A 15823-nucleotide genomic window follows, 5' to 3' on the forward strand; every position below is an offset into this window, starting at 1 on the left:
TTAATGATGCTAAGATTAACTACTTAGATTCCTGTCTCTAGAATAAAAAAAGTGATTTCCTTGAATGCTAAATAAAATATAGATACTTCTTTGCTTAAAAAATAATCAAGTTATACCAGTAAGTGAAAAAAATAGTTAAAAAAAAAGGAAGATCTACTGTTTGAATTTCATTTATATGAAGGTCAGAAACAGGCAACCCTAACCTATGTCACCGCTTTGACTAGGCACTGCTTGGGAGGGGTGGGGGAAACCTTTGGGGTGCTGGAAATGTTCCCTATTATGATCTGGGTGGTAGGTACATGAGTGTGCACATGTGGAACGATTCATTAAGCTACATGCTGTTCTCTATGCACATCTCAAGTTAAAAAAAAATCCCATTATTTAAAAAATATATGTGTAGAAAAACTTTTGGTATGAAATACAATAAAATGTTAGTGTTTCGATTTGGGTGGCAGGATGTTTCTTATTCTAATCTGTAACTGAAACACACACACAGGTACATACTTCATTATTTACAGATCATTATTCCACTGCTTTTTTTCATCATGAGGGAAGCCACAGGAGGGCTGTGAAAGGAAGAGAAGGTTCTCTGAGAGAACTGAACTGTCCACTAGGGACAGAGCTGGCAGGAAAGGCCTAAGGCCCAGCAAGCTGGGGCAGTTAATCCAGCTTTGGAGAACTACTCAATCCTCTAAAAGAGTATACTCCCTCCCTCACCCTCCTGGACTGAGCTACTCAGCTTTGGCCTGGTCTCCAAGGCTGCAAGGTTCCAGCTGAGTGGTGGTGAGGCAAACATGTCAGCGAATGGGTATCTGGAGGCCTGTGTTCTGTGGCCTGGGAAAGTCACTTCCTTCACTTTTAAATAAGATGGCAGCATCAATGGATGCAAAAACCATTGGCAAAAGCTGGGTGAAAAAATAGGGTATTTCTATAGTATCTAAATATCCCCCCCAAGATATTTATTAATTATAAAATGAGGAGGCGCCTGGGTAGCTCAGTCGGTTAAGTATCTGACTCTTGATTTTGGCTCAGGTCATGATCTCACGGTTTGTGAGTTTGGTGTTCCATGCTTTTAGCACGGAGCCTGCTTGGATTCTCTCTCTTCCCCGCACTCTCTCTCTCTCTCTCTCTGCCTCTCCCTGGCTTGTGCTCGCTCTCTCTCTCTCAAAATAAGAATAAAGTGAACTTAAAAAAAATAGCAACTTTGCCTTGGAGAAACCTGGCAGATATCACCTTAGCCTTAACCTTGCGATATTAACAAGTGATGAGACATATCATCATGTGCCCCCTGATATGATACACTGTGACGGGCACAACATCCCTTCCGTGATATTCTGCCCAAAATGAATACTTGAATCTAATCACGAAGAAACAGACAAAATCATACTGAGTGACATTAATACAAAATAGCTGACCAATGCTCTTCAAAAATATTGAAACCTTATGAAAGACAAAGACTGAGGAACTGATCCCAATTAAAGCAGACTAAAGGGATGTGTCAACTAAAGGTAGCAGGTGATCCCAAACTGGATTCTAGAATGAAAAAAGAAATGTTGCCATGAAATGGCATTATTGGTTCACATCTGAATATGGACTGTGGATTGGATAATGGTATCAAATGAGTGTTAACTGCCTGATTTTGAAAACTGCTAGTTATATAAGGAAAATGTTCTCATTCTTAGGAAATGTACACTGAAGTATTTTGGGGTAAAGGAGCACCATGTTTGTAACTTACTCTGAAAAACTTGAGAAAAAAAGTATAAAAATATATTTATAACATTATATTTAGAGAAAGAGAGGATGTGATTGTAAACATTTATCTAGGTGAACTTATATGAAGAACACATAAAAGCTGACAATAATATTCCTGCAAATCTTCCAAGTAGAGTTTAATTAAAAAAAAAATCTATAGCTATAGTAGGTCTGCTGCCACCAGAACTCTGAGAATCCAGGAACTTTTCTGCCCCTTGTCAGGATGGAGTGAATTCCCCATATTCCCAGAGGCCAGGTAAGGTGGCAAAAATGATAAGAGAGCAACCTAGAGTCCAGAAAGTGCTAGTGAGAGTAAGGGAATGGGTTGACCACATCCCATACTACAAGATGGCAGAATGCACTATGTTGGACCGAGGTCTCCTTCCCTTAAGAGAACACGCCTATCACACTTGACCTTCCCTGCTTTCCCCTTCACTTCGGTCTCTCTGAATCTTGGAACCAACCCTTTCCCTACCCTGAGCCATGGAGGGTCTCTGGAAGGAATGATGCCAAGTTGAGTCTTGCTCAGCTTCTGGCTAAGGGATGATGCTATTTCCTGCTACTTAGGAGTCTTTGCTCTGGCAAGAGGTCTCGGACCCTACGTTCCTCCTTCAGAAGAGATTCTTTTCCCAAGATCCCCTCTCTGGATCCAGAGGATCTTCTACCTGGCCTGCTAGTCCCTCACAGCTCCATCTCTCAACAGTAACTCACCCTCAGCTGTAGCCCCAGGCAGGGCCTTCTGTAGACTTGACCAAGGTCCTGTGGAGCCCTGCTGTCAGCGAAGTGGTGGGACCCACAGGTGTACAGGGGACTCAGGTAACCTGAAGATAAACAGACCTCAAGGTAAGAGTCATCCACCAGTCCCTCCTCAATACTCTCTGAGGCTCAAGAGGAAGAAGTCTGCGGAGGACTATGCAGGAGACATAGCTGAGTGATGGCTCTGCTGTGGGTGTGGGGTAGGGGGGAACTTCTGGAAAGACTGTGAGCCTTGGAATCATCACACAGAAGACTGAACCAAGCAATTCCTCTAACTGACTGGGGGGAATCTAGGCCAAATAATTTACCTGCCTGGGGCTCAGTTTATTTATCTGTGAAAACAGGAATGATAAATGATAAAAATAATTTTTATTTTAATGTTTATTTATTTTTGAAAGGGAGAGACAGAACGTGAGTGGAGGAGGGGCAGAGAGAGAGAGAAAGACACAGAATCTGAAGCAGGCTCCAGGCTCTGAGCTGTCAGCACAGAGCCCGACGCAGGGCTTGAACTCGTGAACTGCGAGACGTTGGACACTTAGCCAACTGATCCACCCATGCGCCCCAATAAAAATAATTTTTAAAAGCCCATCTGTAGAGGCTTTCTATAAGTTACCTCATTTAATACAAAATTCAGGTATGGTTGAAAGGGGCTGAATTATGACTAACACTTTTATCCTTATCACTTAGGAAATTCCAAGGGTTTCAGAAGATCTGTGCCAGAAATGCACTGAAAGACCAAAAACATATTTCTTCTTACAAATCATAGTATCACACAGACTAAAATAAGAAGGGCAGGAAACAGTAATTGGGTGCACATGGTGAAATTAAAGAGACGTTGTTTTCTAACTTCTTTCAACAATAAGGTAAAATTATTTAGAAATTTTGTTTTTCACTAAAAAGCAGATTATTTTTCAGGGCACCTGGGTGGCTCAGTCAGTTAAGTGTCTGACTTTGGCTCAAGTCATGATCTTGTGGTTCACGGGTTCAAGCCCTGCATCGGGCTCTGTGCTGACAGCTCAGAGCCTGGAGCCTGCTTTGAATTCTGTTTCTTCTCTCTGCCTCTCCCCACTTGTGCTCTCTCTCTGTCTCTCAAAAATAAATAAATGTTTTTTTAAAAAAAGGCAGATCATTTTTCTACTAAAGGGACTGTCTGCATACCCCTAGTACAGCAAAGCCACAGTGCCACATGCTCCAAGGAAGGAAATGTGAAAAACAAGGTTCCCCTCCTCCCTCAGCCTCAAGTTCTCCCCCAAACTGAGCAACACTGGGGGAAGGCAAAGTCAATCACTGTCTTTCTTGATAAAGAGTCAATCTTGGTAAGTGGTACCAACATGCAGTCAGTCTCCCCACTGCATCGTCAATGAAGGGGGGCAGGTGGCTCCCCCTAGAGTCCCCCAACAGAAGCACAGTAGTCATCTTTAGGGCTACCATCTCTTCCTTACCTACATGAATCTCACACATCTGTATCACCAGTCCCTAACATTTCAACTCAAAAGCCATGTTTTACTATATATTTACCATCATTTGGATGCTCTCAGGCATCAATTTTAAATCAGATAGATCAGAGATCTCTCCTTCCCATCTACAAAAGTGAACTCAGTATCTTTTCCCTCAACTAGCTCTTCTCAGGTCACAGCTTTATACTCTTCAAGTTCTATAACATGTTTTAAAACTTTGGCAGGCTGCCTCACATTACTTATTTTTCAGAAATATCCTTGGGACACCTGGGTGGCTCAGTTGAGTGTCCGACTCTTGACTTTGACTCAGGTCATGATCCCAGGGTCCTGTGATCCAGTGCTGCATCAGGCTCCACTCTCAGCATGGAGCCTGCCTGGGATTCTTCCTCTCTCTCCCTCTGCCCCTCCCCCCAGCTCGGGCTCTCTCTCTCTCTCTCAAAATAAATAAAATGGAAAAAAAAAAAACACAAACAACAAAAAAAGAAATATCCTGGCTAAGGGTGCCTGACTGGCTTAGTCAGGAGAGCTTGAGACTCTTGATCTCAAAGTTGTGAGTTCAAACCCTACACTGGGCATGGAGCCTACTTAAAAAAAATATCCCGGCTATTCTCAAATGTATCATGTTCAGTATATAATGTGGAATTATTCTACTACACTAAAAAAAAAAAATCTCTCCTTGGATTTTGGTTGATGTCGTACAATTTAAATTTGCCCATTCATATAAGAAAATGTACACAATTTTGAAAAATATTGAGCCTTTTTTTTTTTTAACGTTTATTTATTTTTGAGACAGAGACAGAGCATGAACGGGGGAGGGGCAGAGAGAGAGGGAGACACAGAATCAGAAGCAGGCTCCAGGCTCTGAGCCATCAGCCCAGAGCCCGACGCGGTGCTCGAACTCACGGACCGTGAGATCGTGACCTGAGCTGAAGTCGGACGCTTAACCGACTGAGCCACCCAGGCGCCCCGTTGAGCCTTTCAATCCAAGATCAAGATTTCTCCATTTAATCAAGACTTCCCTTACATTTCAAAACATTTTTATACTTTGCTTCATGTAGGTACTCCAATTCTCTTTTTATAATTTATTGCTAGGTAGCCAATTGTTTCAGGTTCCTATTCTAAATGGCATGTTTTCATCCTCATAATTACTAACTGAAATTGAAAAGTCATCAATTTATTTTCCTATACTCATTTTAAAACAGCCACCTTACTGAACTTTCTTTTTAATATTTTTTTTTAAGTTTATTTTTGCAGACAGAGAGAGAGAGGGAGAGAGCAAGCATGAGTGGGGGAGGGACAGAGAGAGAGGGAGACACAGAATCCGAAGCAGGCTCCAGGCTCTAAGCTGCCAGCATAGAGTCCGACACGGGGCTCGAACTCACGGACTGCGAGATCATGACCTGAGCTGAAGTCGGATGCTCAACCGACTGAGCCACCCAGGAGCCCCAATGAACTTTCTTAATATCTGTAATCGTTTGGAATGAATCGTCTTGAGCTTTGTATGTGTGTTGGGGGGGGAGGGGGAGGTATGTAATTATTTCATCCACAAATACTTAACAGTTTTTTTTTTTTTTCTCTTTTCTAAATGTGTTATACCTCTTCCCTCACTCTTTGATTACTGCACTCACTATACTCTAAAAGGTAAAATTACATTAGGGACAGGCTGCTCACTTGAATGCCAGGAAATTGGATACTGACTTTCAATTTGACATAAAGAAGGTCTTATTGTGTTTAAAACATATCAAAACAGTCTTACTTTACTATTTAAAAAAAAAATCCAGGGGTACCTGGATGGCTCAGTCAGTTGTGTGTCCGACTTCAGCTCAGGTCACGATCTCATGGTTTGTGGGTTCAAGCCCTGCATCAAGCTCTGTGCTGACAGCTCAGAGACTGGAGCCTGCTTCAGATCGGATTCTGTGTCTCCCTCTCTCTCTGCCCCTTCCCACTCGTGCTCTGGCGCTTTCTCTCTCTCTCAAAAATAAACATGAAAAGAAAAAAAATTTAAAGAAATCCAGAACAAATGTTGAACTTTATCAAATTCTTTTTTATTATCTATCATCTATGTATCATCATCTATCATTTTTTAGCATCTATCAGGACTGTATGGTATTTTTCCTTTGACTTACTAATATGGTAAAATTCATTAACAAATCCTTTAAACATCGAATTTACCTTGCATCTTTAGGATGAATTTCTTTGCTCTCAGAATGCATTATTATTTGAATGTATTGTTAATTTATTCTATTTTTGTTTTTTAGGATTTTGCATATATAGTCACAAAGTTGGTCTATGATTTTCTTTTGCAATGCCACCTTTTCCAGTTTTTGTAATCAATGCAACAATGATGTCTTTATAAAAAGAGGTGGTAATGCTTCCCTCCTTTATAAATTCTCTTGGAGAGTTTATTTGAAAAATTATATGCTACTTGAAGTGACTTCAAGGCTCTATAAGAAATCTCCAACTGGACCACCCAAGTCTGATAGTTGACTTGTTTTTTGTTTATTTTTTGAGAAATAGGGGATGATGGGGCCCTTGGGTGGCTCAGTCAATCGTCCGACTGTTGGTTTCAGTTCAGGTCATGATCTCATGCTTCATGGGTTTGAGCTCTGCATCGGGCTCTGTGCTTACAGCTTGGAGCCTACTTGGGATTCTGTCTCCCTCTCTCTCTGCCCCTCCTCTGCTCACTCTCTCTCTCTCTCTCTCAAAAATAAATAAACACTAAAAAAAGAAATAGGGGATGGCAGGAAGTGGTGTGCAGGAATCTTTCTGAATATTTGAAACTTTAGCTATTGATCTTTTAGTTTTCTTTCTCTTTGTATTGAAGTTTTATACAGCCATATAGTCCTAGAAAATAATGTTCTGCATCCTAGCTTTGAAATATATTAGTTAAGTTTTACAAAAATACTTTTTAATAATATGATTATTCTATTTTTTGCATTCCTATTTGTTTACCTGTTCATTCCTCCTGATTTGATAAGGTTTGCTAATGGTTTATCTATATTATCAATTTTTTAAAAATTAGATTTATTAGTTTCCCCTTTTTTCTTTAACTCATTAATTTCCCCTTTTACAGTTATTGATTCCTTCTACTTCTCATATATACCTTCTAACTCTCTCAATTAAATGTTTAATTAAGACAGAAAATAAAGGGGCACCTGGGTGGCTCAGTCGGTTAAGCGTCCGACTTCAGCTCAGATCATGATCTTACAGTTCATGGGTTCAAGCCCTCCATCAGGCTCTGTACTGACACCTCGGAGCCTGGTGCCTGCTTCTGATTCTGTACCTCCCTCTCTCTCTCTCTCTCTCTCTCTGCTCCTCCCCCAGTTGTGCTCTTTCTCTCTCTCAAAGAAAAAAAAAAATTAAAAAAAAAGAAAAGAAAACTATCCACAGTTTGGTATAAATCAATTGAAGACACTATCCCCCATTATCTTATCTGACCTTTTCAATCTTGATTTTTAAAAAATACAGTAAGATTTACTGTCACAGAATAAATGAAACCATGACTTAGATTTTATAATATATATGGATCATTTCATCAGGTTTTGACAATTCTATCATATTTCTGACAGGACGTTTCTTTTCCTTCTCCAGCTCCCAATCCCTCATTGTGGGAGCATGATGGAAATCTACCTGGCCCAGATTGGACCCTAGCAGTTTCCTGTCTGTGTGGGTCATTTTGTCACATGTGCTGACAACTCTTTCTCTATAAGAAGTCAATCTCCCAAGATGTTTTCTTTGCGATTAAGAAGATCGGAGCTCTGGCTCATGGTATAACTCAACATTTCAACCAGCTTTGCAAGTTTCTGATGTACAGTTCATATTTTATTATATGTAACTAGGCCACACTCTTATATTTTTACCGATAAATACATAGGGGAATAAGGAAAGCTTCAACTAATATATGTAGAAGTAACAGTACAATTAGAAAATTATCATATGACAACCATAATAATAGTAGTTGATTCAGGCAAAAATCACTAATGGAGGGGCACCTGGGTGGCTCAGTCAGTTAAGTGTCGGTGTCTTGATTTCTGCTCAGGTCATGATCTCACCGTTGTGGCACTGGGCTCCGTGTTGGGCTCCGAGCTGGCTGTGGAGACTGCTTAAGATTCTCTCTCCTCTCCCTCTGCCCCTCCCCTACTCTCTTTCTCTCTTTCAAAAAAAAAAAAAAAAAAATCATTAACGGATACTAATACTAAGTGAATGAAAATTTGAGATTATTTAACATGGTCTCAAAATACTTCCCCCTAAGATACTAAGTGGAGGACCATGGTGGTTATACCTTAACCAAGTGATCAAAGTTAACATTACCAGCAATGCGACACACCAACATCATGCCTCTCATGACACATGGCACATTGAGGACACAGTATCATTTCTGTGGTATTCCTGTCAGAAATATACATGATTCAGGGTGCCTGGGTGGCTCAGTTGGTTAAGTGGCCAACTTCATTTCAAGTCATGATCTTGTGGTTTGTGAGTTCCAGCCCCATGCTGGGCTCTGTGCAGACAGCTCAGAGCCTGGATGGAGCCTGCTTCAGATTCTGTGTCTCCTCTCTCTGCCCCTTCCCTACTTATGCTCTGTCTCTCTCTCTCTTTCTCTCTCTCTCAAAAATAAATATTAAGAAAATCTTTAAAAAATACACATGATTTTTTTAAAGTTTATTTTGAGAGAGAGAGAGAGAGAGAGAGAGAGAGAGAGAGTGTGAGAGAGCAGGTGAAGGGCAAAGAGAGGGAGAGAGAGAGACAGTATCCCAAGCAGGCTCCACACTGTCAGTGCAGAGCCCAGTGCAGTGTTCAAACCCATGAACCATGAGATCATGACCAGAGCTGAAGTCAAGAGTTGGACACTTAACCAACTGAGCCACCCAGATGCCCCTACATGATTTTAATCATGAAGAAGAATCAGAAAAACTTAAATTGAAGAACACCTTATAAAAATAATTGGCCTGTACTCCTCAAAATGTCAAGGTCAAAAGAAGCAAAAAGCAACTGAGAAAATATTCCAATTTTAACACAGTCTAAAGAGACATGACAACTAAATGCAACATGTAATCGTGAATTTGAATCCTGAACCAGCAAAAAGAATTGCTATAAAGGACATTATTGGGACAACTTAAAAAAATCTAAATAAGGTCTGTAGATTATAATACTAACACCATAATAATAATAATAATAACTAATAATAATACTATTTCAATGTTAACTTCACTGTTTTCAATAATTATATTATGGTCATATAAGGAAATACACATAGGGGTAAGGACCATCATGTATGCAACTACCAAATGGTTCAGAAAAAAAAAATCAAAATCTACATATATATACATATATAGCAAGAAAATGAAATTATTTACACATATAGGAAAATATTAACTACTGCAGAATCTGGGTGAAGGGTGTAGTAAGACTTCTGTACTATTCTTGCAACTTTCTTAACTCTAAAATTATTTAAAAACAAAACAAAAATCCCTTATGTTTGTGGAAAGGTAAGCAAGATGGGGAGACCTGTGAGTCAAAGAAGGAGGTTAGCTGCTTTCCCAGGTTAAGTCAGGTTGGATGGGAGGGACAGAGGCTTCTCCTCTGCCCAGAATGAATCCATCAGATCTTCTAGGTTCCCTGAAAAAGACTCTTTGCAGAGTATCCTATATTTGCTGAGCCTCAGGGCAGGTAGACCCTGAAGAGACTCTTTCAAGCTACCTTATTCAGGTCTCTGCAAGCAAAGGTCAGTCTCCAAAGGCTAATAAGAGATTTTGACCAGGGGGCTCTGGACCCCTCCGAATATCTACAAAGAGCCATCCTCAACTTGTTAACTTCATTAATGGGACCCTTATTTCACATCTACTCCAAACCCATAGGGTCCATTTCACTGTGCATATTTTTGGCTTCCAGAGAGACTTAACAGAAAACAGACAATCTCAAATGGCCAAGCCAGGGCTATAGATGAGAAACCAAAGAGTTTTGTTTTTGTTTTTTTTAATTTTTAAAACAATATTTTAGGGGCGCCCGGGTGGCTCAGTCGGTTGAGCATCCAACTTTGGCCCAGGTCATGATCTCACAGTTTGTGAGTTTGAGCCCCGCGTCAGGCTCTGTGCTGACAGCTCAGAGCCTGGAGCCTGCTTCACATTCTGTGTCTCCCTCTCTCTCTGCCCCATCCCCACTCATGCTCTGTCTCTCTGTCTTAAAAATAAATAAAAGATTAAAAAAATTTTTTTTACTATTTTATTTATTTTGAGAGAGAGAGAGAGACAGAGCTTGAGCGGGGGAAGGGCTGAGGGAGATGGAGACACAGAATCCAAAGCAGGCTCCAGGCTCTGAGCTATCAGCACACAGCCCAACGCGGGGCTTGAATGCACAAACTGCGAGATCATGACCTGAGCTGAAGTAGGACTGAACCACCCAGGCGTCCCTTGGTTTCAGAGTTTTGGACAAAACTTCCCATGGTATGAATGTTTTGCCTTCAGATTATTTCTATGATTCTATTTAAGTCAAGTTCAAAAATAGGCAAAATTAATCCATGATATTAGACCCAGCAGTGGCAATGGGTACTGGTTGATACAAAAGGCTTCAGGGTGCGAGAGATGATGTCTATATTGATCTTGGTTGAATTTACATGATTTTCCTCAATGTAGAAATTCACCGAGCTATACCCTTAGGATAAGCATACTTCACTGTATGTATGTTATACCTCAAGTTTTAAAAAAGCCTATTTAATTATCTGGAAAAATGTCTGCAGTACAAATGAAATGAAATAATTTGTATTCAAACTTAAAAAACCTTCACACATAGCTACATACTGCCTCTTTCTTCCTACCCCCCAGGTATGAGTGTTCCCCCTCCTCTTTTTTTTAAGTAGGCTCCATGCCAATGCGGGGCCTGAACTCACCACCCTGAGATTAGGACCTGAACTGAAACCAAGAGTCGGACGCTTAACGGACTGAGCCACCCAGATGCCCTGAATGTTCTAATTAGGGTTCAAAACAGACAACATTAATCAGTAACGTTGGAAGCTGGGAGAATGGTTTCCCCTTGGCAGAGTGTAACAGGGAAAGGGTATTATGGAAGCTTTCAGGGTGCTACAACATTGTTTTCTGACCTGAGTACATTACCCCAGGGCTTTCCCTTTGTGGTAATTCATTGAGCTGTATATTTATGTATATTTCTGTATGTATCTTATATCTCAGTAAAACGTTTAAAAAAAAAGATGGGGTGCCTGGGTGGCATCTGATTGAGCATCTGATTCCTGACTTTGGCTTAGGTCATGATCCCAGAGTCATGGGATCCAGCCCCAGGTCAGGCTCTGGGCTGAGAGTTGAGCCTGCTTAAGATTCTCTCTCTCCCACACCTCTCTCTCTCTTCCCCTTTGCCCCTCTCCCTTGCTGGAGTGTGTATGCTCTCTCACTGGAGTGTGTATGCTCTCTCGCTCTCTCAAATAAAATAAGATAAAATAAAATAAAAACATTAAAAAAAAATTATTTGCTCCCCAACCTGGAACTAAATACAGTGTAGGTGTCAAAGGAAAATAACACAAGAAAAAGAAAACACCCTAACTCCTTATCTAAGCTCATGACTTCTGCATCAAAACAACTACCTGTCTTTGATTCTGTGCAATTGAAAACAGAGACTATCTGCTCTAAAAACTAAAGCCTGATGTGCATGGCTTCTGACAGATATTTAACTGCCTTACCTTTCAGCTTCCTTTGCTTCAGAAAATGTTACAGTTATTGTGCTTTGTCTGAGGACTACATGAGAATTGGATATAATATTTTTAAAAACAAAATACTGTTTTGGCATTTTACCCCTTCATTAAGCTAATGGTCAAAATCTTATATCCGTCTTATTTGTAATCTTGTCTTGGCCCATCTTAATTAGCATTAGTTTGACTTTAATTTCAATGAAGAGCAGTTTCTAAAAGTAGCTTCAAGTTTTGATTTTGTGGTTTTATCTTTACTGAATTATTCTGCCAGGTTATCATAAGGAACAGATTCAAGGAGGTCAAATGTGTCATGCCTAAAAAATACAGAACAAGGCAAGAAGATTCTTAGAACACAGTAACTTCCAGATCCAGTTTCTTTTCCTTATATTATTTATTTATTTATTTTTCTTTTTTCCCCAACCTTACTGAGGTATGGGACATATAATATTGTAGAAGTTTAAATTTTTTTTTCAACGTTTTTATTTATTTTTGGGACAGAGAGAGACAGAGCATGAACGGGGGAGGGGCAGAGAGAGAGGGAGACACAGAATCGGAAACAGGCTCTAGGCTCCGAGCCATCAGCCCAGAGCCTGACGCGGGGCTCGAACTCACGGACCGCGAGATCGTGACCTGGCTGACGTCGGACGCTTAACCGACTGCGCCACCCAGGCGCCCCAATGTAGAAGTTTAAAGTGTACAATGCCATGACTTGATATATGTATATATTGCAAAATAATTGCCACAATAGTGTTAACACTTCCATCACCTCACATAATTACTTTTTTTTTTGGTATGTGTGTGTTAACAACATTTTTAAGTTAAGCCTAGATAAAGTATTTTCCAAACACTCTCAAAGTTTGTTCCTTTGGCAAAATCTTTTACAAGATCAGTTTAGATACTTACTCAGTAAATTCTTTGTTTTTTAACCACAGGCAAAGACACATCCATCCTAGCTGCCATGGAGTCAGAATAGATTTCCAGAAACCAGACTCATTCTTGGGATGCTGTCACAGACGGATACATCATTACTGTTGCCAGAAAGGACCTTAAAGGAAACATTTAAAGAAATATGCACTAAATGCTTGGCAAAAGCAATAGAAGACACATCTTTAATAACATATTACTTTAGATAAGTTTAACACCTGGTCCTTTGAAATCACTTTCTTTAACGCTGGGACAATAAAAAGGGGAAGGAGGTTTCAGAGTTTTTGATGTGGGCTTTTGGGAGAGACTGAACTGAACTGACTGCTCATCAGCTGCAGAGTGTCACAGGGGTGAAGTGTGCTCCCATTATGCAGGACTGCAGACTCAAATCCTTAACTCTCCCATCCCCAACCTCTAAATTTCCCAATCCTTCTTAACACCCACTAAGCTTCCTAATCACAGACATATATGGCGCCCCAATCTACAACAAAGGATCTTGTAGTCACTGATATTCCCGGATGTCCAAAAATGACCATCAGAGACCGCTAGCCAGTGACTACAAAGCTCACTGATCCATTCTGATTGCCCAACAGAGAATTACACAGATCACCAATCACGAACCCACACTGATCTCCAATGATACCCCAATGACTGAATATCAATCGCTGACTCCCACAGACCCACCTCCCCCCCACAATTACTGACAGTCCCATTCGCTGACCCCCACTGATCCGTATGTTCTCCATTCCTTGATTTACAAAAGTTCAATCACTAATACCCTCAGATTCCTCCCATCGATGATCTAAAGGAAGTGTCAATCACTGATGGCCGAAAGCATTTCTCTAAACCTTGGTCCCCATTAACCCTTCTCATCAGTTAACCTCAAAGTTTCCACAATCATCACTTCCAGGTACCCAAACAGAACTCAGAACCTCCAATCACGGACCCTCTCAGGCTTCCGATCATTGCGCTCTAATGCTGTTCAAATAAATGTTTTTGAAGCACCCACTTGGCTCCAGACCCCTAAAGACCACTGTAAACTGATCCCCACTCACTGTGCCAATCAAGAAATCGAGAACCCTCCTTTATTGATTCCCACATACTTCTAATCCATCTTCACAGACACTGCCACTGACTCCCACAAACCTCCTCCCGCCCCACAGACCCCCACGAGGTTCACAAGTCCAATCACTTAACCTCTTCAGTACGCTCGTCACTGACCCTTACAGGCACCCATGACTGACCCATAAGGGCCACCGTAGTCGTCCGATCACTATCCTACAGAAGTCTTTAATTTTGACTGTTTCTCATACTGACCTTTCCCATTTTTCCTGGATCCGCGCCCATAACCCGACATTGATCTTCGTACCACGCCGCCTCACCGCAGTATAATCTCTTCCCATCCCGAGTGGCCAGTGCGCAGACTCAGTCGCGACTCTGAGGCTGTCGGCCTCCACCTGGCAACCTTCCAAGCGAACAGGATTCTGGGTTTCTGAACTTTAACAGAAGGCCTGATGGCCGCTCCCTCTTGACACCTTGTTGGAGGCAGCCATGTTTAAATCTGTGCCGTACAGTAGTGATTAGGCCCTTTGTTAGACCAGAGGGTTAAGCTGTTTTAGGGCTGGGAGAAACAAGTGCTCCTGGGGCTGCAAACACAGACGTCCCGGCTGCTTTTAGCATCTCAGAAGCCCAAACCGGCTGTGACCAATATGGAGGCGACCTAACCTCCAAGCTGAGCTTTCTTTGTCTCCAGCAGGCCAGGCGCTGAGGTAAGATGGCCTCGTACATTTATACCGTTTCTTACGTGTAATGGGCGGGGCCGCCTTATAGGAGGAGCTCCCCCCAAAAAGGTGAAACTTCTCTTCGAACGGCTCTTGGAGTTGGAGAGCAGCTAAGACGCTCTTCCCTTGGGGACACTGAGGCCACCGGAGGAAGGGTCGAGAACTCCGGTGAGGGCGGAGCCATGGGAGAGGGCGAGTAAGAAGCTATTGGCTCTTACCAAAAGAAAATGTTGGAAGCAGGGACTTTTTTTCTTTTTTTTTTTTTTTTTTAGGATTTCAACTATTTTAAATAAATGATAATTAAGAATTTTAGCACTCTATGTTTTTGCTGCTGATATGAGAGATCCCATAGGAAATAAAAAAAAATTTAGAGAGACATAATTCCCTGCCTTGTGTTAATGCTGGGCCAGATATACAGGGACTTTGTCTTAAGTAGTGTTACAAAATAAAAATTCAGGTGAGTAAATTTGAACATCTAGTTGAGTTTATTGAACGATTCATGAATCAGGCCACATCCCATCTAGCAAGTCAAAAGGAGCTCCCCGAAGTTGTACAAAATGGAAAGCTTTTATAGGAAGATGGGGCGGTGTGGGAAAGGGGCAAGAAAGTTATTAGCAAAAGAAAGGATTGTTCCAGGCAAGGTCACCTTCCTTTAGGTGGAAGAGCAGGGAGTCTTTAGGTGGATAACTGACCCATATGGATCACCAGGTTTGTCACTGAACACAAAGGGCACCTAGCTTGGGTGCATCAGCCAAACGATTGACCCATGTCTTTTGGTTTGAGCAAATGGATTTTACTATTTGCAGGTAGTACAGAGACAGAGATAGTCCACAAAGTTCTGTCTCTAACACAAACTTCAGGACCAATTTATACTGCTAGCGGGCAACCTTTTGGTAGGCTATTCTTGCAATTAAGAAGTGGTCACAGGAACTGAGAAAACCTTTATAAAAATTGTTCAAGCATAACTTAACAGGGGTTTGCTTAACTCCCAATTTCCCAGGAACATTTATGATTTTTTTTTGTTCCCAGACATCTGCTCAATTGAATAACTTTGGTGGGTTTCCAGGAACAGGGAAGTTCTCAAGGACTCATAAAGCTGAAAAACAAACATGCTGAGAAACAGGATAGTTTATTTAATTTCTCACTGTGGTCCCTGATGAGCTAATCCCTAACTAACATAATTTCATTTTAGGGGGATGGAGAGGGCCCAAGTAACAGTTTACCTCATTGGTTCTAATCAGAAAATTCCTGATATACTGGTTAATGATGAAGTTTTGGGGTGATGGTGGGGTCTGGACCCGAGGGCCAAGAAAGAATTCTTAAAGACATCTTTGGTGCAAAAAGGTGATTTTATTAAAGCATGGGACAGGACCCATGGGCACGAAGAGCTGTACAGGGGTTGTGACAAGTAACTCATTATATACCCTCAGGTTGGGAGGAGGTCAGGGATAGAGTAT

General features: G+C 41.2%; 1 protein-coding gene and 1 long non-coding RNA gene across 17 annotated transcripts in view; one reads left to right on the top strand and one right to left on the bottom strand.

Annotated features, from left to right (window-relative positions):
* The window catches only part of ZNF568 (zinc finger protein 568), a 154372-nt gene extending 140333 nt beyond the window's left edge, over positions 1-14039 (bottom strand). The window contains exons 1-2 of one of the 2 annotated variants that reach the window (XM_053210207.1): positions 13903-14039; positions 12565-12706 (exon numbers count right to left, since the gene is read on the bottom strand). In XM_053210207.1, coding sequence (XP_053066182.1) covers positions 12565-12605 — 41 coding nt within the window. In that variant the 5' untranslated portion in view covers positions 12606-12706; positions 13903-14039. Of the gene's footprint in view, positions 1-2463; positions 2574-12564; positions 12707-13902 lie in introns of those variants that run through there. The other variant, XM_053210208.1, reaches the window with a different exon arrangement.
* Positions 14040-14215: 176 nt separating this feature from the next.
* LOC106974730 (uncharacterized) overlaps positions 14216-15823 on the top strand; it is a 34684-nt gene continuing 33076 nt past the window's right edge. For all 15 annotated transcript variants that reach the window (XR_008293523.1, XR_008293528.1, XR_008293522.1 and 12 more), the window contains exon 1: positions 14216-14354. This is a non-coding gene — a long non-coding RNA (uncharacterized LOC106974730). The remainder of the gene's footprint in view (positions 14355-15823) is intronic.

Source organism: Acinonyx jubatus, chromosome E2, assembly GCF_027475565.1.
Source record: "Acinonyx jubatus isolate Ajub_Pintada_27869175 chromosome E2, VMU_Ajub_asm_v1.0, whole genome shotgun sequence".
NCBI classification, from domain to species: domain Eukaryota; kingdom Metazoa; phylum Chordata; class Mammalia; order Carnivora; family Felidae; genus Acinonyx; species Acinonyx jubatus.